The 19,679-nt window shown below is 54.0% G+C and overlaps 9 protein-coding genes across 9 annotated transcripts; 4 read left to right on the top strand and 5 right to left on the bottom strand.

The window, feature by feature from the left end:
- Nucleotides 1-457: 457 nt before the first annotated feature.
- On the top strand, nucleotides 458-1,682 carry M409DRAFT_24625 (uncharacterized protein; the record flags this gene model as incomplete). The annotated part of the gene is made up of 3 exons (XM_033807313.1): nucleotides 458-800; nucleotides 854-1,028; nucleotides 1,088-1,682. 3 exons carry the CDS (start codon nucleotides 458-460, stop codon nucleotides 1,680-1,682), a joined length of 1,113 nt encoding a protein of 370 aa, XP_033666132.1.
- A 129-nt stretch (nucleotides 1,683-1,811) lies between these two features.
- On the bottom strand, nucleotides 1,812-3,580 carry M409DRAFT_67490 (uncharacterized protein; the record flags this gene model as incomplete). Its single annotated transcript, XM_033817427.1, has 5 exons — nucleotides 1,812-2,006; nucleotides 2,075-2,137; nucleotides 2,191-2,265; nucleotides 2,316-3,024; nucleotides 3,054-3,580. 5 exons carry the CDS (start codon nucleotides 3,578-3,580, stop codon nucleotides 1,812-1,814), a joined length of 1,569 nt encoding a protein of 522 aa, XP_033666131.1.
- A 2,340-nt stretch (nucleotides 3,581-5,920) lies between these two features.
- M409DRAFT_56113 (uncharacterized protein) lies at nucleotides 5,921-7,156 on the bottom strand (the record flags this gene model as incomplete). The annotated part of the gene is made up of 4 exons (XM_033813197.1): nucleotides 5,921-6,035; nucleotides 6,084-6,582; nucleotides 6,645-6,802; nucleotides 6,915-7,156. 4 exons carry the CDS (start codon nucleotides 7,154-7,156, stop codon nucleotides 5,921-5,923), a joined length of 1,014 nt encoding a protein of 337 aa, XP_033666130.1.
- A 657-nt stretch (nucleotides 7,157-7,813) lies between these two features.
- Nucleotides 7,814-9,511, top strand: M409DRAFT_67488 (uncharacterized protein; the record flags this gene model as incomplete). Its single annotated transcript, XM_033817426.1, has 1 exon — nucleotides 7,814-9,511. The coding sequence occupies one exon, from the start codon at nucleotides 7,814-7,816 to the stop codon at nucleotides 9,509-9,511; it is 1,698 nt and encodes a 565-aa protein (XP_033666129.1).
- Nucleotides 9,512-9,553: 42 nt separating this feature from the next.
- M409DRAFT_67487 (uncharacterized protein) lies at nucleotides 9,554-11,068 on the bottom strand (the record flags this gene model as incomplete). The annotated part of the gene is made up of 3 exons (XM_033817425.1): nucleotides 9,554-10,261; nucleotides 10,312-10,883; nucleotides 10,987-11,068. The coding sequence occupies 3 exons, from the start codon at nucleotides 11,066-11,068 to the stop codon at nucleotides 9,554-9,556; spliced, it is 1,362 nt and encodes a 453-aa protein (XP_033666128.1).
- A 488-nt stretch (nucleotides 11,069-11,556) lies between these two features.
- M409DRAFT_56110 (uncharacterized protein) lies at nucleotides 11,557-13,196 on the top strand (the record flags this gene model as incomplete). Its single annotated transcript, XM_033813196.1, has 4 exons — nucleotides 11,557-11,700; nucleotides 11,756-12,130; nucleotides 12,203-12,939; nucleotides 12,992-13,196. The coding sequence occupies 4 exons, from the start codon at nucleotides 11,557-11,559 to the stop codon at nucleotides 13,194-13,196; spliced, it is 1,461 nt and encodes a 486-aa protein (XP_033666127.1).
- Nucleotides 13,197-13,938: 742 nt separating this feature from the next.
- M409DRAFT_24620 (GMC oxidoreductase) lies at nucleotides 13,939-15,860 on the top strand (the record flags this gene model as incomplete). The annotated part of the gene is made up of 2 exons (XM_033807312.1): nucleotides 13,939-14,284; nucleotides 14,338-15,860. The coding sequence occupies 2 exons, from the start codon at nucleotides 13,939-13,941 to the stop codon at nucleotides 15,858-15,860; spliced, it is 1,869 nt and encodes a 622-aa protein (XP_033666126.1).
- A 115-nt stretch (nucleotides 15,861-15,975) lies between these two features.
- M409DRAFT_67484 (uncharacterized protein) lies at nucleotides 15,976-18,057 on the bottom strand (the record flags this gene model as incomplete). The annotated part of the gene is made up of 4 exons (XM_033817424.1): nucleotides 15,976-16,128; nucleotides 16,187-17,164; nucleotides 17,222-17,537; nucleotides 18,023-18,057. The coding sequence occupies 4 exons, from the start codon at nucleotides 18,055-18,057 to the stop codon at nucleotides 15,976-15,978; spliced, it is 1,482 nt and encodes a 493-aa protein (XP_033666125.1).
- Nucleotides 18,058-18,470: 413 nt separating this feature from the next.
- Nucleotides 18,471-19,193, bottom strand: M409DRAFT_67483 (uncharacterized protein; the record flags this gene model as incomplete). The annotated part of the gene is made up of 4 exons (XM_033817423.1): nucleotides 18,471-18,492; nucleotides 18,545-18,603; nucleotides 18,712-19,092; nucleotides 19,143-19,193. 4 exons carry the CDS (start codon nucleotides 19,191-19,193, stop codon nucleotides 18,471-18,473), a joined length of 513 nt encoding a protein of 170 aa, XP_033666124.1.
- Nucleotides 19,194-19,679: the final 486 nt, after the last annotated feature.

The raw sequence follows: 19,679 nt of genomic DNA, 5'->3' as shown, positions 1-19,679 counted from the left end.
CGATCCTTCGCCTTCGAGATAGTTTATTGGAAAGAAGCGTCTTTGCCGTCCTCCTGCAGCTGTCTTGGCCCCGCCTTCCTCTTGACCGCAGCTGTTGACCTCACTATTCTGGCTTTCAACATTTCTCGACTGCATGAATGTGCGAACGCTTTTTCGCTTTGCCCCTCTTTTGCAAGACTCAGGACTGAGCTATCGACGATCGACACTGCAGGTCTTCGATTCTGGGGAACGGATCGTTCAAGCGATCGACACCGTGCTTCTGCTGCAATGAATCACCGTCAATGGAAGAACATGACCATGACTGTCTACCTAGTCCTCGGGTTTGGCTCAAAAGAGACTCTAGTTGAACTGTTACTTTTCTTTTGGGTATGCGTGATAGAAAGCAATATGTAAGGCTAACACTCTTCGACGTTCCCCCCATCCAACAGCAACACCCACCCACCGAACCCCTGCGAAAATGCTCTCTCCCACTTTCTCCCTCCTCCTCACCCTCCTCCCTCTCACCACTCTATCCGCACCCACCCTCGAAGAGCGTCGGGTCCGCGATGGCCGCTTCACCTTCTACCCCCTCAAGACGCCTCTCTCCGGGCCCTGCGACCTCGAGAGAGGCCCCGACGGCGCCCTCTGGGGCGAAATGATCCTCGTCAACAAGATCTTTCGCGTTGATCCCCAAAGCGGAGAGGTCGACGAATATCCCATCCCGTTCACGACGCCGTTGAGCAACCAGACGATTCCCGGGTTGAACAACCCGCTTGTGCAGGATCGGACGGCGTTGAGTTGTGCTATAAGGACCGGGGCTGGTATGTGTCATTCGTTTTTGGTTGATGAGTCGTCGACTGACTCTGTGTGAAAGATGGAAATCTGTACGCCGCAAACGGGCTGAGGAACCAGCTTCTCAGAATCAATCCTCGCACGAAGAACATTCAAGTCCTGCAGCCTCCGCCGAATCCACTGGGGAATCTGTTCAATTTCAACGATTTGTATACCGCCAAAGATGGCATCTGGTTCACGCAGACTACAGGAAACGTGTACGTTTTCCCGATTTCCTCCTCCAGCCCCCATCAAATTCTCTAACACACCCCCACAGCTTCCAATTCTACTCCTTCACCACCCAAAAATTCACAACCTACAACGTCCCCACACCCCTCGCCCTCCCCCTCGGCTGCTACGTCGACAGCGCCGGCCTAGTCTACATAGCCGAACTCGTGGCCAACAAAATCCTCGTCTTCAACCCCAAGACCAAATCCCTCGCCGAATACCCCCTCCCCCTCCCCCTCCAATTCCCCGCCGTCATCCGCGCCGAACGCGCCGGCTGGGTCTACTTCTCGCTCTTCATCGGCAACGGCATCGGCCGCATCAACCAGAAAACGCACGAGATCCAGCTGTTCCACACGAACCAGACGGGGGGTCTGGGCAGCGAGGATACGATCGACAAGTACGGGGGTGTGTGGTTGAGCTTTTTCACGACGGATGTCATGGCGAGGTTGGATACGAATACGTTGCAGTATAGCTACGTGCCGTTCCCGGATACGTTTGCGAGTGTCGGCGGGAATGGGGTTGCGGGGGATGTGCCGCCGTATGTGGATATTGCGGTGAATTATGGGCCGGGGGATGCGATTTGGTTTACGAGTATTTTGTATAATTCTGTGGGAAGGTATTCGTTGACGGGGTTGTATCATTGAGTGTTCCTGGCTGAGGAAGAGATTGTCAGAATGGATACGTGCTGAGCACCTGTGGACAGGCTGGGTCATTTGTAGTCGAGAGTGTTCACTTAGCATCGATATCTTTGCTGCGACCAGTCTCTTCATGATTTACGCAGCTGGTCTCCTCAAGCCTGGAGGGAAATCCCTCTCCACCGGCGGCCCACCAGTGCAAAGCGCATGGTCCAGATGCAGCATTAATCTCAAAAACAGTTGCGGTCTCTTGTAGATCAAGTTGCCCCAGTCCAATTTGACCCGGTTGCGTTGTCCAATCGATGGAGTTTCAAGCGAAGACCCTCCTCTCTTCTGCCAGCTAGACATAGAATTGATGAGTTCTTCATCATCTCCCACGTAGGCAATGACGTTGTTCAAACGCAGTAGTCTGCGCCCTCGAATCGCTCTTGTTGGGATTTGAGGGCGCGTGTGAAAATATCTAGCTTGCGGACTTCAACGGCTTTCATGGGGGGGCTTGTGATCGCGCGGCGGAGACGTTGATAGCTTTCAGGATCAGGGGTGGAGCGATGAGTGGAGTTGCGCTGATGGGGAGATACCTGATCACGCGCATCTGAAGTAATGTCAGCGAAGGCAAGTTTATTTAAGGAAAGAGGTACTTGCTTGTAGCATCTCCTGAGTCCGTCTCGAGACGTCACTATTCGCATGCTCGAGGGCCTCTCGACAGTCTTCAATGTCGAAGAGAGATCTCGATGCCGGAAATGACTCGTAGATCAGCAGCAAGTAGACGTTCAGCGCAAATGTCGCGGCGGAATGGTAGATGAAGAGCATGTTGACGTAAAGACACAATGTTTCCGGCGCATCTTCTCCATCTAGGCTGACAGGAAAAGGGAAAATTGGAATCGTTTCGTCGTGCCACATCTGCAAGGCTTCTAACGCATGTTGCACAGATTGGATAGTGGCTGCTAGTTTCGCTTCCGTTATGAAAGCGACACGATCGTCAATGCCTTCGAGATTGTATAGGATCTTGGTGGCCTTCGCAATGCAAGGCATGGCTCGACACATGGCGCTGAGCAACTGGACGATCCGCAACTGAGCCTCAGTGTGGTGTACCGGTGAATTGCCCAGCTCCGAGAAGTTTTCATCCGCGGTAAGAATATCTTCCTCACTTGAATGACTTTCGAGGTCGAGTTGGAGTGAGCGGCGCGTGCCTAGCGACAAGATGCGATCTCGAAAGATGACACCCCACCAGATGCGTTTTAGAAGTCTTGCTTTGTTCGGGTCCGTCTGCTCGAAGCGTTGATGTGAATTTGCTCTTGCAATCTTCGCAAACCTGATCGTGTGTGTAAGCCAGGACGAGTTGACACGTAGGCTAGTATAGCTGGTGATTGATAAGTCAACAGTAGGCAGGACTGTGCAAGTGCTGTAGGATCCTTTTCAGCACCAAAGTCGAACAGTAGCTTAGCCTGGCGGTAGAAAGCACTCCGAGCTTCTCTCTTACCGGTGAAGCCCAGACGTGGCAGTGTGTTGGAGTCGACCTGCGCCATGCTCGCGAACAGCATTGCTCGTAGTAGTAGCAGTGAGAAATCACCCAGCTGAAATCTTTCTCCGTCCCAGCGAGCCCAGAATTGATCTTCTATAACGACTGGAAGATTTGGATGGACCCATTGGAAGTATAGAAGTACCATCTCGTACAGAACGGCATCTGATGGAATATCAAAACAGCCTTGGCTTTGCAGGAATGCCGAGTCTCCAGGAGGAATTTCAGCTACCTGGAAAGACGATGAGATGTCAGTGTCTGGTCGAGGTCCTCCGTCGTGCGTTGCAATAGGCAGAAGGTTATTGGCCGTAAATGTAAAGATGTCATCAAGGTCGGTGAGGTGGCTAAAGTCAGCCATGGCCGATGTAGCGCCAAAGACAAGGCTCATATCGTTTGTAGCATTCTGATCCCACCAAGAAACAGGCTGCGTGTTTCTAGCCTGTGACTCGCCAGAATTAAAGCCCATTCCGTTCGCTGTCGGCTCGCCTTCGACTCGCTGTTTCGAGATAGTATTGGCTGGAGTTTCAGACTCATCCTGCAGAACAATAACCTCATCGTCATCAGACGGAGTCGCATCCTGTCTTTGATTCTTGCGCCGCCTTATCACGCAAGGCTTGTCGCAGCTCTCGCAATTGGCGCAAGGAACTCCGGAGTCCAGGACGTTACATCGGATCTTGCGGGAATGGCAATGTTCGCAGACTTTCCTCGAGCGGACGTGATTTTACTTGCGTTTGACACCTCCGTTGGAGCTGGCTGATGAACTTCCCTGTAACATCGTTGTTAACCACCCTCATCTACACGAAAGAAGGTTTGCCCGTGAAGTTGGATGGCAATGGAAATGACGACGTCTGTCCAGTCTGAATACCTGCGATTTGCAGTGCAGTGCCCTCGGACATGAGCGCGATCAGCCTCCACCCCGCAGGCAGGATGCGATTTGGTGGAAAGCCGATCAACATCGCCGGGAATAAAGACATTGGCTTGACGCATAGAAATCGTGTTTAGGGAGTCTCTGCACTGTTCTTCTGGGGTTGTTCTTCTTCAATATCCAGGGCCAGATGAGAGCCACGAACTTCGCACTTTTGCTACCTCAGCCTTGAAAAGCCGACGCTCCGTTGCTCAAACGCCAGCATGCAATATTGCAACGCTATTGTGTGGAACAACGACCAGCAAAGTTGTTCCACGTTGGCGAGCTGAAGAATGGCGCCGATGCGCATGTTTAAAGTGTTATTGGTCAACCACACCCTCCCGGAGAAGAATTGCAACACTTAACGTGACAAGTCGCCATCAATCCTAGCACTCTACTCAGTAAACACAACCTGACTCATCATTCCTTCAGCTCAAAGACTTTACCACGAACTATTACTTAGCACGGATATTCGCCCTGTCGATCCGGACACGCCCATCTCGTCTCAGCAAGATAACTGACAACCCCTTGCGTCGCAGATTTAGCAAACACTCCTACCCTCTGCAGTCGAAAGTCGGCCGGAACCAAGACCGCAGTAGGGTTGGCAGGCGAATCGAGGGTGTTGTAGATGAACGTGTCTCCAACTTCGGAGTTGTCGAATAACTGCCCAAGCGTGAGTATGATAACGTGAGGATAGGAAAACGGTCAACACTTACGCCTTGAGTAAGGACGTAATACCCCTCCGCCCCCTCCACAGCCTCCCACTCAACCAAAACCTCCCCACTCGCCTGCGTAGTCGCATTAACACTCCCCGGCGACGCCGGCAAAGACCCCACAACATTCGTCGGAGTAATCGGATCGCTAATCCACGGCGCATCAATATGCACCCTCCACGACGCCGGCAACTCCCCATTCCTGCCCCCTTCCTCCTCCGGCACACCGCCGAAATACGGCCTGGAGCACGCCTCCTCGATGTCGTACACCATCAGAGCATACTCGTCGTCGAGGGACCAGAGCCCGATGCCGGCGTTGAAGTTGGACCCCACGCGCGACGACATCCAGGATTTGGAGCAGTCTTCGAGTTGGATGAGGCGGGAGGGGTCGCGGGTGTATTGGGCTTCGAAGACGACATTGAAGGTGCTGTCGACGCGGTCGCGGGCGAAGGTGAGTTGGTAGGTGCAGTCGCGGACGCGGGTGGCGGTGAAGTTTAGGGGGGTTCTGTAGGCGTCGTAGGGGAAGGGGGTGCTGGTGGTGAGGGTCTGTTAGGACATAGGCTGGTGCTATATGCTGTGACTGTTGCGCTCACCTCTGGCAAGCTGCGAGTCTGGCCAGCACCGAGCTGATAAAGGTGAGCGAGAGGATCATGTTGTTGTTTGCAGGTGTTCTTTCGAGGGCGTTGTTCAGAACCTTCGGTTGATCATGAGTAGACTCGCCATTCTTATCTTTTCTCCATACTGCAGCGCCAATGTTTGTCTTCGCAATTTCTCGCGTTGTCACATACACACTCACATGCCCAGGCATTGCAAGTGCATTGGCTTTACTTGGTACACCCAGGACTCGCCGATGAAGTTCTCGCCAAGCTCTTGGCCAGTCTGCTGTATGTCATCAGCGGCTAAGATCGATCTGCCGGTCCATGCCGTTTAGATCAAGATGCTTTTTTGTGGTTCCTGCCTGACCTGTTCCATGTATGTTGTAGGATCCGCCAAGGTGTTCGACAAGTACGGAGGCGTACCTCTATCAGGCAATACTGCATCAGGTAGGTGCTCAGCTCTTTTCCTGCTTTTTCATTCAGAGAGCAAACTTCATCTTTCGTCATTCCTCCAATCACTCATCTTGCATGTCCAAGGCCGGATACGAGACACTCGTCAAGCTGGCATTGTACACATCTCGGACAAATGCATTGCTGCTCCAGAAGCTGCCGCTGAAGTCCATGTCGTACCTGTAATTGAATTAGTATGGGTATAATACATCTCTCGGCACATCATACCAGTAGTTCACCGAGCACGCAAAACCCTCATCTCCATTGCCTTGCCCCACCTTGTGGTACCACATGGCAGGCAAGTACATCATGTCGCCTTCATTGAGAGTGACTTTCAGCGGTTTGGAGTATTTGGAGTAGACTGTTGGTCGAAGTTCAGGCTCGTCTGGATCCCACAATGGTACTGGTGTCGGCCCGATATCTTTGTTGGTCTCCACGACAAGATCTTCTCCATCATCTTCCGTAGGTCGATAGCGAGCAAACGAAAGTGGCGACTCATTCACACAAGGCATTTCGATAGGTGGCAGCAAGATAAAGTGCTTCTGTCCTCGAACTTGCACGTAGATGTTCTCATAGTTGTCCTTGTGCAGAGAAGTCGTGGATCGATCATTTCCAAGCCAAAAGTTCACGGCATCTGGATCCTGTCCCAAGGCTTCGGTTGCAAAGGCAATATGAGTGGGTACATCTCCTGCAAGATTGGCATATTCGAAAGGCAAATTGCCATTTTCTGTCGCTTGCATTAGCTTTTGCGAGTAGCAAGAGATGCCTGATAAGGCACGTTGCACGCACGTGTCTGAGCATATCTGACATTCCGTCCACGGGATCGGTCTTGCGAGCGCGAATCCTCCTGCACGACAGAGAGGAAAGTTTCAAAAGGCTCGTTCACCTCATACGGCTCGACGAAGAGCAGTCTGCCGGCCTCGTCCGCAACCACGGCATCGGCATTTCTATGATTACACACTAGTGTTCAGTAAGCTGCATACCAATTGCAGTATAAGAAAGGCCATACGGACGAAAGAACCGACCGAAACTCCATCCTTTTCAGATCGTCTCACCTACCCATGCGGCGTGACAGCGACCTTGACGTCTCGGCCCTTCATCGCGTCACGCAAGTATGCCGCGTCCCATTTCCTGAGCGCATCCCAGTCCTTGGCACCTCTCCGGACGATAAATCCGCGGTTCGTGCTGACATAGCGCATAAAGTCCAGGGCGGTGGGCTGCTCGGCCAGCTCGTCGAGGACAGTGGGATTCAATTCGTGGTAGGAGGTGATTACGCTTCTGATGGAAGGGGACTCGTCCATCTCGGGGCAACCAGCATCCGACTCGAGCGGAAGTTGCCAGGAGGAAAATGCGAGGAGCCCTCGTTGGACACTTGATGGAGGAATCCGAGAGCGAGATGTCTGAGCTGCGGACGAGGGCTTTCCCGGTTAGGGCCCACGCGATGCTTGTCTGTTCGTGCGGCGAGGAGATGTGATTGATGAGAGAAACAGCAGGAAACGAGCCGTCAATCAGTCATCGGAGGAGAGAAAGCCCCGATATGCCGGAATATCAAGGCACCCAAATCAGCTAATCCTGATGCCAAGAAGGTAATAAATACGAAAAGAAGGATAGATTGCTGAGCAAGACGCGCGCGTCGATCTGCAGCCGACACGGTGCGTCACGACAAAAGTCAGACGCCAAGCGATCCTGGTCGCTGCTCCTTCAACCTCATGAACCTAGGCTGTAAGTGAAAAACATACGACTAGCCCTTCGCACCGGCCGAAGTGGTGGTACCGCATCCGTGAGGCTGTCACCGCGAAGGCGTGGAGGATCATGATACCCCAGCGCTGAATCTACTCCTTCCCGTTATCGCTCTTTCATTCACTCACTTACCGCCCACGATGCTGGGCAAAAAGCGCTCGCATGCCTCGTTCAGCATGGACGCCTCGCCCACCACGTCGCCCACCACCTCCGAACTCATGAACCAGGCCCCGACCAATGCCTTGCGCGAGATCCCTCGTTTTGTGCAGTACACCAGTGCCGCGCCCAACTCGGCACCGCAAGACCTCGCGCCGAGGGCGACGACCCTCCCGCTGAACCTCATCGCCCTGATCGTGTCGTATCTCGATGATATAGGGGATATCGCGCGGGTCACGCGAACATCGCGCCTGCTGTACTACATGACGCTACCGCAGCTGTATGAAAGAGTCGCACTACATTCGTATGGAGAGATGCGCTATGTGAATGGCAAGCCGGAGGGCTTTGGGAGTGGAAGTCCGTTCATGATGGCGCTGGACGGGCTGGTCACAAAAGCGCATGGCTCGCTGGTGAAGCATTTCAGGGTATGGGGCCAGTGGAGAGAGCTGGGGATAGATGATTTCGGAAAGGGCAGGGTGCCGGACAACTCCATGATGCTGAATACACTGCTCCGGGCTGCCATGGACAAGATGAGCAAGCTGGAGTCGTTCTGCTGGGAGCTGGATTGCAAGCCGCTCAAGACGCTCTATCTAGGCCTCGGCGCACACAACAACCTCGTGAGCTTCACATTACGATTCCCATCGACCAGAATACCGCGGCCGTCTGTACTGATTCCCCCAATGGCCAACCTGCGGGTCTTCAAAGCTATGGACATCGACCCTATGTGCTACCCGGACGACATCAGCATGCTCATGCTCCACTCCAAGAAATTGGTCGATGTGCGCTTACACTTCTCCCCACGCATGCGCCAGGAAGCGGAATCAATCATGAACCTCAACATGTTCTTCGGGCGGTGTCACAAAGCAGGCTACAAACTGAAAGTGAAGCACTTCGCCTTGCAGAACTTCTTCGGCCCCAACGTCCTAGGCATGGAACAGATCTTTGACGTCGACCACTGCACCAGCATAACATTCCTCGACACGTTCGGCGGAAACGACCCTCGCACCATCTTTGTGGACGATACATGGAAGAACGTGCCTCTCGATCTGTATGCCAATTTCCACTCCGTTCGCTGCAATGAACTTGCACCACAGCATATCGAGATCATGAAGAATGCGGCTGGCAAAATGAGGGCTCTCTACGTCGTCAATGAACGTCGTGGAAAGACTGGTTACACGCCTCCAGATGCCGCTGCACCCAGTCCTCTGACTCCCAACGGCGACTCGCACATGGATGCCGACGCAGCAGCACTAGGCCCAGAGTATCTATACACGATCACACGATACCACGGCGACACCCTCAAGCACCTCTTACTATCCGACCACTGGTGGCTCTCCAACGACGACGTAGTAGACATCGTCCGCTACTGCCCCAACCTCGAACAACTCGGCCTCGCCATCAACACCCCCGACCACAACATCCTGCGCCTCATGATGCCCTTCCTCCCCAACCTCCAAGTCGTCCGCGTCCTGCACAACGAGCATCTCACGCAGCACCTCCGCATGGTATCCCACGAAGAACGCATGTGGGAGATGGGGAACGAAGCCGCACAACGGCCCCATCAGAATATGAAAATGATCGGATTGGGTGAACACTTCTACAAGGTGGGAAAGCTGGTCGAGCTCTTGCGCGAGAATGGCGCGGTGGAGCGGAGGAGGGAGATGTCGATGGTGGGGAAGGAGGAGGCGATGAAGTATGAGATTTGGAGGTTGGATTGTTTGGATATCAGTGTGGATCCGATTGCGAAGTGGGATCCGTGAGAGTAATACTTCCGCATGGAAAAAGATTGGATACAAATCTCTCTACTCAATCAACACCGGCGCCTCGATATCCGGCCGCAGTTTCGACCACCGACTGTGCAGGACTTTGCCATCTTTGATCACCGCCAGGAGATGTTTATCCGGCCGATCGAAGACCTCGATATCTTCCAATGGGTTTGCGTTCAGAATCAACAAATCCGCGACGAAGCCCTCCTTGAGTCTGCCGAGTTTGTCTTCCTGTCGCAGCATCTTTGCCGCGTTGACGGTGGCGCTTTGCAGCACTTTCAGAGCGCTCAGACCAGCTTGTCTCCGAAGCGCAAATTCGCCTGTCTGCTTGACCTGGAGAGGTCCTAGCAGATCCGTGCCGTAGCACATGGTCACGCCTGCCTGGTCGGCGATTTGGATACTTCTCAGCCCGGCGTCGAGGACTTGCAGGTTCTTGGCTGCTATTGAGGGTGGAAGAAAGCTGCCGAATTCTTTGGATGCCATGGTTTGGTATGTCACCAGTGTGGGCGTCAGGAAGGCGCCTTTTTCGGCCATGAGCTTTGCGGTGGGCTCGTCGATTAAATTGCCGTGTTCGATTCCTAGGACGCCGTTTTCGACTGCGTTACGAATCGCGGCGGGCGTGTAAGCGTGCGCTGTTACCCACGTACCGGAATCGCTGGCGACCTTTGTGAAGGCTTGGATCTCCGCTGGCGTGTATTGGAGATTGGTCAATTTATCAGTCGGCGAGACAACACCGCCGCTGACCTAGAACAATGTCAGCCTACTCCCACGGGGCCAATCGCAGGACTGCCCACCATGATCTTGATAAAATCCGCCCCCTGCCTCAACTCCTCCCTCGCCGCATGCAAACACTGCTCCACCCCATCCGCAATCCGCCCCAACCCATGCGTGTTCCCGCCACAACACGCATACTCCTCGTCCTTGGCGCCCCTCAAATCCCCATGCCCGCCCGTCTGCGAAATCCCATGCCCCGACGTAAACACCCTCGGACCGGGATACAGCCCCTCTGCCAGCGCCTCCTTGACCGCCAACCCGGCCCCGCCGCAATCCCGAATCGACGTGAACCCGCGCTTGAGCATCTGGTGCGCGAGATACGGCTGTCGGAGCAAGGAGGTGTTGGGGTCCTGGTTCATCGTCGCGGAAAGGCCTTCTTCACCCGGTGGCGTGGCGAGGTGCACGTGGCAGTCGATTAAGCCTGGCAGGACGAATTTCCCGTCGAGGTTGATGATGGCGATTTCTTGGTTCTGCGTCCAGGAGAGGACTTCATCGCCGGGCGAGGGCTGCGCGGAGAGTTTGGTCATGCGGTGGATATGCCCGGCGTGCAGGTCGATGGTGACGTGCGTGTGGAGGGAGCCGTCTTTGGGGTCTTTTGAACAAGAGAAAGTTTTAGCCAAAACATGTATTTGTAGTATAGAGAAACAGTCGTGTACTTTGTATAAGTATGAAAGCTCAATTGAATGCTAGCTTACCTATCAAAGTCGCATCGACGAGCCTGTACCTCTTCGGCGGGGTCGTAGTCCAGGGTTTCAAGGCTGTGGTTGCGGTAGCCATTTTGGGATCTTGTCGGAGGGTGTGGCGTGTTAGGTCGTCCACCAAGGTGTCTGGTTCCTGGTCCTTTACAGATGGAGGTGGGAGCTCAGTCATGGCGGGATGTTCTCAACTTCCCAATGGCGGGCGTTTGGCCTTTTGGGTTTCTTGGCGTTTTGGGGTCTGTGCTTTACCTGACTTGTTGGACTTCACCTTTCACTTCTTCGTAATTCTTCCCAATGAATGAAGTCTTTTCTCTGGTGGCAGGTCTTCTATCACTGACTCTGATCTCAGTGAGATGACAAACATGCCCCAGCGAAATCGGCCTCGTAGTTTTCCGTCGGCGGCGAAGACTTACGGCGGACGCGTTGCCCGTGCTATCATGCGCTGATCTTTGCCCTATCATTCTGAGGAGATAGAGAGCACATGGAGGGGAAGGTCAAGTTGAGTTCGATGAGAAGGTTTTCTTTGAATTTCTTTCATTTTGTCGCCACTGAATGCCAAGGGCCAGCATGATGAACGTCGAGAAGAAGGTTCCTCTCGAGGACGTGGCTCCCGAGTTTGAAATCGGGAACGGCGTCGTCAAAGTTTCCGCAGAGATAACGGAAGAAGAGAAGAGGGTGAGGTGGAAAATTGATCTGGTGGTCTTGCCGATGGTAAGAACCCTTCATCCAACATCCTGAACATAGACGAAACTTACGAATTTCCTAGATGTGCCTCGTCTTCTTCACGCAATACCTCGACAAACAATCCCTCTCCTACGCCTCCGTCTACGGCCTCCTCACCGACCTCAACCTCACCAACAACCAATACTCCTGGCTGACGAGCTGCTTCTACCTCTCCCAGCTAGCGTCAGAATGGCCGTTCATCTACCTCATGAGTCGACTGCCGATCGCCAAGTTCGTGGGCTTTACGGTCATCCTGTGGGGTGGCGTGTGTATGTGCCTCGCGGCGCCGAACAATTTCGCGGGGTTTGCGGCCGTGAGGTGTTTGTTGGGGTTTACGGAGGGGGCGGTCAGTCCGGCTTTTATTACGATTACCTCGATTTGGTATAAGAAGGAGGAGCATCCTTTGAGGGTTGGGATGGTGAGTGTCGAATCATGAAGTCCTTGTGTGAGACGTGCAGGACTATGGCTGACACTCTTCTGTTCTGCGTAGTGGGTTACGTGCAATGGCCTGGCTCAGATTGCGGGCTCGCTCATGATGTACGGCATTGGCGAGAACCTATCACACCTGTCCATACAGCCGTGGCGGGTCATGTTTCTGGTTGCTGGCGGCGTCACGATCTTTGCTGGTATCCTCTTCTTCGTTTTGATGCCAGCAGGCCCAGATACGGCGTGGTTTCTCACACCTGAGGAACGAACCGTCGCAGCACGACGTCTAGCCTCGCAACACGACGGCGGCGACAAGACGACTTTCTCTTGGGCACAGTTCAAAGAAGCATGCCTAGACCTCAAGACCTTTCACGTCTTCATGTTCGGGCTCTTGGTCACTATGTGCAGCCCCGTGCTCACCTTCGCATCCTTGGTGATCAAGAATCTCGGCTACACATCTGGTGAAACCCTCCTCTATGGCTCGCCCTCTGGAGCGGTACAGATCTTCTTCATCTGGGTCGGTGTAGCAGCCTGCTGGTTCTTCCCCAACAGCCGCAACCTCACCGTCTTACTCCTCAGCATCGTCCCTCTCGTGGGATGCATCCTCCTCACCGTCCTACCACTCGACTCAGGCTGGGGCATGATCGTAGCCAGCTGGCTAGCATCGGTCATCAGCTCCCAATTTAGCGTTCTCATGTCACTCTCCGCTAGCAATGTGCGTGGCAACACCAAGAAAGCCTTCGTCAACGCCGTCTTCTTCGTGGGATATTCAACTGGCTGCATCGCCGCTCCTCAGCTCTGGTATGTCGTACAAAGTCGACTCTATAGCTGGCTTGCTGACCTTGGCCCGCAGGACCGAGCCTCCAAGATATTCAGCCGGCGTGATCTGTGCTCTCGTCGACTGGGGTCTCGTCTACGTTTTCATTCCTTCGTATTGGTGGTTATGTTACCGCGAGAACAGCAAACGAGACCGTCAGCAAGGCCAAGTCGCTGGCTCATTTGTGGCGGGCGCAGATGTCACCGACAAAGAAGACAAATCGTTTCGATACACCACATAGCTGATGCAAACACATGTTTACGTGCGGAGAGGCACGTCAAATACATGCATGACCGAGAACCCTAATGCTACTACTTCATTCAGGAGGATTTGCATGTGATTTCTGATCAAGACGATCTACAGCTGACTTAGCCAGACGACTTGTCAACTTCGGCCGTCCCAGAACATCACCCACACGTTGCACAGATTCCAAGACGACTAAACAGCATTGTCTGATCAAGGCGGTTTATTGACGCAACCGGTGCGTGCTTGTTCCGCATACCCAACAAGCGGATCTCGCTTCTCCAGCTCCTAGCGCCGCAGATGAAGCCCACGGTCGAATAGCACCGACCTATGCCCAGTTCAAGACACATCAAACCAAAAGTCAAAAGATTACCAAGTCGTCGTGGGAACTGCTCGTCGCGTTTCCCGACCTGACTAAACTGCCCTATAGAGTCAAAGCCCAACCCTGAGATTCTCGCATTCCCTGGGGGCTGAGACTCCTTCACAGGATCCTGGCTCATGCAGCTATTCGCCCTCTTAACTCTTTTGGTTGAAAGGGCACGCTTGGCTCCTGCCATTATGTGCGAATAACTCTTGGGATTCAGTTCGCTTGGTGAGAGGTGTTGCTTGTGGAGAATGATATAAGAGTGCGAGGCGATCTCGCGGATCGAGATCTTGATGAGATTCCGGCTGCTCCTCTTCGATACTTGATCCCTCTCGTTGCGTCTGCTATCTCGACCTCGTCTGAGCTCGACAAAAACATGGCGCATTCAGCCCTCTCGAACAAGTCCTTCGACTTCATCATCGCCGGTGGCGGGACAGCAGGTCTGGTGTTGGCTTCACGCCTCACGGAGAACCCAGACTTCAATGTTCTGGTTATCGAGGCTGGATCCGATCGACGAGGTGATCCTATGATTAGCACTCCCGGTACCTTCCTTCAACTATACGGCAACAAGAAGTACGATTGGGACTTCAAGACGGAACCCCAAAAGAGCGAGAATGGCGCCGTGCATTGCTGGCCACGAGGCAAGGGGCTTGGTGGATCGTCGATGATTAACTTCTTGATGTACTCGCATTGCTCGAAGAGTGATTTGAATATCTGGAGAGGTAAGTCATCCAAGCGTCTTAACTGTTCGCTTGCTAATAGATTTCTTCATCAGACCTAGGCAACCCAGGCTGGGGCTGGACCGATATCATCCCCTACTTCCAACGGATCGAACGAATGCACCTGCCGTCAGACCCAACACGCACCGCACTCTCAACAGAATATATCCAACCCTCTCTCCGCGGCACCTCCGGCATGATCCACACGTCCTGGCAAAGCGACGCCTTCAGCTGGGCGCAGGAGACGTGGCCGAAGCAGAGTAAAGCGATGGGGTATCCGACGTCGACGGATCCCCGGACGGGCACGAGTCTGGGTTTGTTCAACCAGCTGACGTGTGTGGATCCCAAAGACGGCACGAGGAGTTATGCTGCGACGTCGTATTTTGTTGCAGCAGAGGGGCGGAAGAACTTGACAGTCGTGACGGAGAGCGTGGTTAAGAAGATCCTCTGGGATACATCAGGCTCGAAGCCCCGAGCAATCGGCGTCGAAATGGAAACAAACAGCTCAACGATCCAAGTGCAAGCAACCAAAGAAGTCCTCCTCAGCGCCGGCACAATCCAATCCCCCCAACTCCTCGAACTCTCCGGAATCGGGGACCCAACCCTCCTCCAAACCCACGACATCCCCCTCGTCGTGTCCAACCCCTCCGTCGGCGAGAACCTCCAAGAACACCCCATGGTGGTCCTCTCCTGGACCACCAAACCGGGCCACCCCACTGCAGAACACCTCCGCGACGACCCTTCCCTCCTCGCGCAGGCCATGGACACGTACGCCAAAACCGGCGGGGGCCCCATGGCCGCCGCCGTGACCACGACGGGGTTCCTCGACCTTCACTCCGTCACGCGTCCGGGAACGGATTGGTCCGCCCTCGCGACCCCCGACACACACCTCCCGCAGCGCCAGCTCGACCTCCTGATGACGCAGCTCGAAGACAAAAAGGAAGCCGTCTACCAAGTCTCCGCCATCCCCTCCGGCAACACGCCCTCCCTGCGAGGAATCGGGAATTCGGCCATGTTCTTCCATTCTGTGCCGGGGAATTACTTCTCCATGTCGTGCGGGCTCATGCACGCCTTCTCGCGCGGGAGCGTACATATCAAGTCTTCCAACGTCCACGACTACCCGGAGATCGACCCGCGGTACTTGAGCCACCCGATGGATGTGGAGTTGTTAGCCCACTCGCTATTTCACATGAAAGAAGTCGTCAAGACCCCTCCATTAGCAGACTTCCTCAAAGACGCCTCAGACGGCAGCGGCGAGAAGGAGTTCATGCCCGGGCTGAAACCTTTCAGCACGCTGGCGGAGGCTCGAGAGTTGGCCAAGGAGAGACAGTTGACGATGTATCATCCGACAGGGACGTGTGCGATGTTGCCGAGGGAGGAGGGGGGCGTTGTGGATACGGAGTTGAGGGTATATGGGACGGAGGGGTTGAGGGTGGTGGATGCGAGTGTGTTTCCGATGAATGTGCAGGGGAATATTATGAGTTTGGTGTATGCGGTGGCGGAGAAGGCGAGTGATGTTATCAAGGAGACGTATGCTGGGGAGAGGAAGGCGAATGGGGTGGATGGGACGAGTCATTGAGGGTCTGTTTGATGCTCGCTCGCTCCTGTATTGACATAGTATACAAGTCGCTTTTCTTCGAAAGTGATCGAATCAACACATGCCAGGACAACTTCGACCTCATGTGGAGATAGGCTTAAGTGTCGAAAGACTTGGCCGTGAACTTGTTGTCCATGATGCCGTGGGTTGGCTCCTTGCCGAACTTGACCAGAGCCGTGTCTGGGCGATAGATCTTAGGAACAGACACGGACTTCGCATCGAGCAGACCGCCGGTGATCTCCGCGATCAACTAGACACGCTTCGTCAGCACATACACATGGAATAGAGAGCATCGTGTCAAAACTTACCGACTTGAATCCACCACTCGCCCGTACGTTACACTTCCGAGTATTCTCTGCGTGGCCCACCAAAGCCGACGCCTTCTTGAATCTCTTGAAGCAGCTCGGACATTGAAAGTGTCCTGGAAGATGGAACATGGTGATATGATCTTGAAGGTCGACCAAAGCGTGGAATGCGATGCCGTCGCTCATGCAGTCAGGGAAACGGCAGGTGTAGACTCCGGTACTCTCATCCTTGAAGAGGTCTGGATTGTAATCTTGGGAAGACGGATCCCACCAGCGAGCCTTCATGAGGTTCTTGCCATCATCGGCCAATGATTCTTCTTCGCGCTGAGCGAGAACCGCGTTCCAGTCTCCTGCTTGGAGTGGTGTCGGCTGGGCTTTTGCGAAGAGCTTCTTCGAGGCATTCGAAGATGTGCCCCATGCCGATGGCTTGCCGCTGCTTGAAGCCCACACTTGAACCGCTCCGGAGGTATCGGGCGCCAGATACGGATAGCTTTGATCGTAGCTACCAGCACTTGTACCCGAGACTGAGCGCGGAGTAGCGGTGGTGATCGACATGTTGCGCATTGATTGCGTGAGTGATGCCTGAGAGGGTGGTGCTGGTCGCACGTTCATGCTTGCCCGCGATGGAGTCGGTGAGGCTGTGCTCATGTAGTCTGAAGAGCTGCTCAGAGGCTTGTATCCCGCCAATTGCGCTTCATCTTCCTGGTCAAGGAGAGATACACCTCCGTCGTCTTGGTCGTGAGTCTCGGTTCCGTCGGTGACTGCTGGTCCTGCTGGTCCTGCTGGTACTTGGCTCAATTTGAACTTATCGGGTGCGCGAAGCACTTGCTTCACGACAAACTTGTGGCAGATAGCACGGAACAGCTCGTGTGGTCGGATTTCACTGCAGCCGTTGTCTTCAATGTGGACGATCATGTTGGCGGCTCGGACGAAGTGACTCTTGCAGCCGGGACACTCGATGTCCTGGTCAGCAGGATGCGCCTATGGAGGTAATGTCAATTTCACCCTCAACTATCCCCAAATTCTTCAAGCACTTACCTGCTGCCGATGAAGCTTCCTGCCACCGAAGCTCTTGAAGTCCTCGCCACAGAACTCGCACACGATGTGCTTCGGCTTGTTGTCATCCGTCGCAATGACTCTACGCTCGAGGAAAGGAGCCATCATGTCGACTTTGTGTCTCGTCAAATCCTCCCAATCCTCGCAGTCCACATCGCATTTATAGCAATAGAAATGCTGCGGGTTGTCCCTCTTGTGCCGCCTCATCTCCTTGTCGGTCTCGAAGAGTTTCTCACAGTCGGAGTGGGTACATTTGACCTGGTGACTCTCCTGGAACGGTACGTGTTGCACCTCAGTTCTGGCGTTCGAATTTGAAGCTGCGTTTGCCCAACCGGATGATGCCCTCGATGAGGGCTTGATCGCGGGTGCCATGCTCGTGTGGGTGGCGCGATATGGATCTGGAATGATTGTTGGTGTGGAGTTGCCAAAGAAGGTGGTGGTGTTGTTTGGTTGAAGTTGCAGTCAGATGAGAGAAACAGTGTTGGAAGTGTGGTGTTCCAAGCGCGGCTTGTGCAACGAGTGAAGGAAGGCGCGAGGCAGCATGTGTCATGCACGTGAGCAGCTCGAGACGCCAAGCCCTTTCGCCAGTCTTCAAACTGTCCAAGATACTGAGAGGTCGCTATTTCTGGGTTTGACAGCGGAGAGAGAGGGGGTCAAACCGTGGGCAGGCGCTGTTCGCTGCCAATCCTCGTGACGGCACATGCAGCATCGATCCAGTCGAAGTCACTTTCCCAGTAGCTACAAGAAGTAGCCTTTACCTCCGCCGTGTGATCTGCCTCTGACACCGCGAAATCCACATTCATTCCGCTGGGTTCCATCTCTACCTTTCAGGTACTGGCTAGGAAATCGAATGATGCCATCGCTGGTCAGTCCAAATGGCAAGACATTGGGATGAATCAGGTGAAATTCTTACCGAATAAACAGGGTTTGCTATACTCGGTTCAGTGTTTCCTCGACTTTGCGACCCAGTGCGCACTCTCAATCGCTAGTAAACGATCCTGTGCCATATTAATTCATTCTGCTCGCTGCTGCTGCTCGCTGCTGCTCTCCTCTCTGCTCAGACAACCGATCCCACGATCCCTCGAAGAACAAAACGAATGAGAGGTATCTCAGGGGCATGTAAGTACAGGTATTGCGGAGATGAGACAAGATAAGGTGATGAAGATGGCGATTTATCGCAAGGTGGGTAATAGTATTCGGCGGAAGTTCAAAAGCTTCACATATGCTACACTTAGAAGCGCGTATATGGCAACCTGTCTGTATTTAGCTTCGATCGTGCCGAACGGCTATTGCGAGAGTACTCACCACTTGCCCCTCAGCGTGATCTTTACCCAATCGCCCTTGTCATCGGTCTCCTTCTCGACCTGCCGCAAGTCAGCACACGTCTCCTACCCGTATCTTACATCCCCGCCGCATGTGTCCCAAAAACGATACGAAGTCCAACTCAGCAGTATCGCGCTCTTCAAACTCACCTTCGTCGAAAAACTAATCGCGCTCATAATCCCATCCCCAAACTTCTCATTCATCACCGCCTTATACGCATACCCATAATTCTGCACAATCTCATACAGCCGATACATCAACGGCTCCTTCGGCGGCATCTCCATGCTCCGGCCGCGATCCGGCAGCGCCGTGATCTCCGTCTGTCGCAGCACCTCCTCGGGGATGTCGAGGATTTGGGAGAGCTTGGTGATGTCTTCGTCGGAGGCGTTGCCTTGGCCGTAGAAGATGGCGGCGACGGCGACTTCCTCGCGGCCGAGCTCGGCGGCGATGGTTTCGAAGGAGAGGTTTTTGGCTTTCTTTTGCGCGAAGAGGAGGGGGCTGTGGGCGGGGAGTTTGTGGACGAGGTCTTGCTGGAGGGGGTATTAGTCAATGGGTATGGCCATATTAGTGGGAGACGTACAGTTAAGACGGTGATGGGAGCACCACTCGAGGTTCCTTGCTTGTGGGACATCGCGAAGTCGGTATCGTTGTGATTAGGTGGGCGGTCTGTACAGTCAATGCGATTCTTCGGAAACGAGCGAGAGCTATAAGAGACAGATCTGGAATCAGAAAACCAAGCGAGAAGCTGCCATACTTATCTACCTCCACCTTCCCACAGAGCTACGACATCGAGGAGGAGGTGAAGTGGAGTCGCGACACCTCAAGCGTTCGTCAGACCCGCCCCTCTGCCGGCCTTGAATCCGGTCCTCTCGCAGCATAGCTGCATCGCCTTGCTGCATATGTTTTCCAAATCATCCCGGCTCTCGCGACGAGATGATCCACGAAGGATGGAATGTGTGAAGAGAGATCTCCTCGGCGAGATATGACGTCCAAAGCTGACTGCCCTTTCCGGACTGGCGTGCACAAGCCAAGGCACTTGGCGAGACTGTCCGCTCGTGCGGTGGATTGTGCTGTTGGTTGTTGTAGATATGAAAGTACGTAAACCAAGATCTGAACA

This window comes from Zasmidium cellare (genome assembly GCF_010093935.1).
Source record: "Zasmidium cellare ATCC 36951 unplaced genomic scaffold M409scaffold_23, whole genome shotgun sequence".
In the NCBI taxonomy this organism is placed as follows: domain Eukaryota; kingdom Fungi; phylum Ascomycota; class Dothideomycetes; order Mycosphaerellales; family Mycosphaerellaceae; genus Zasmidium; species Zasmidium cellare.
Note: the sequence above shows the minus strand (reverse complement) of the source record. Positions and strands in the feature narration are given on the sequence as shown.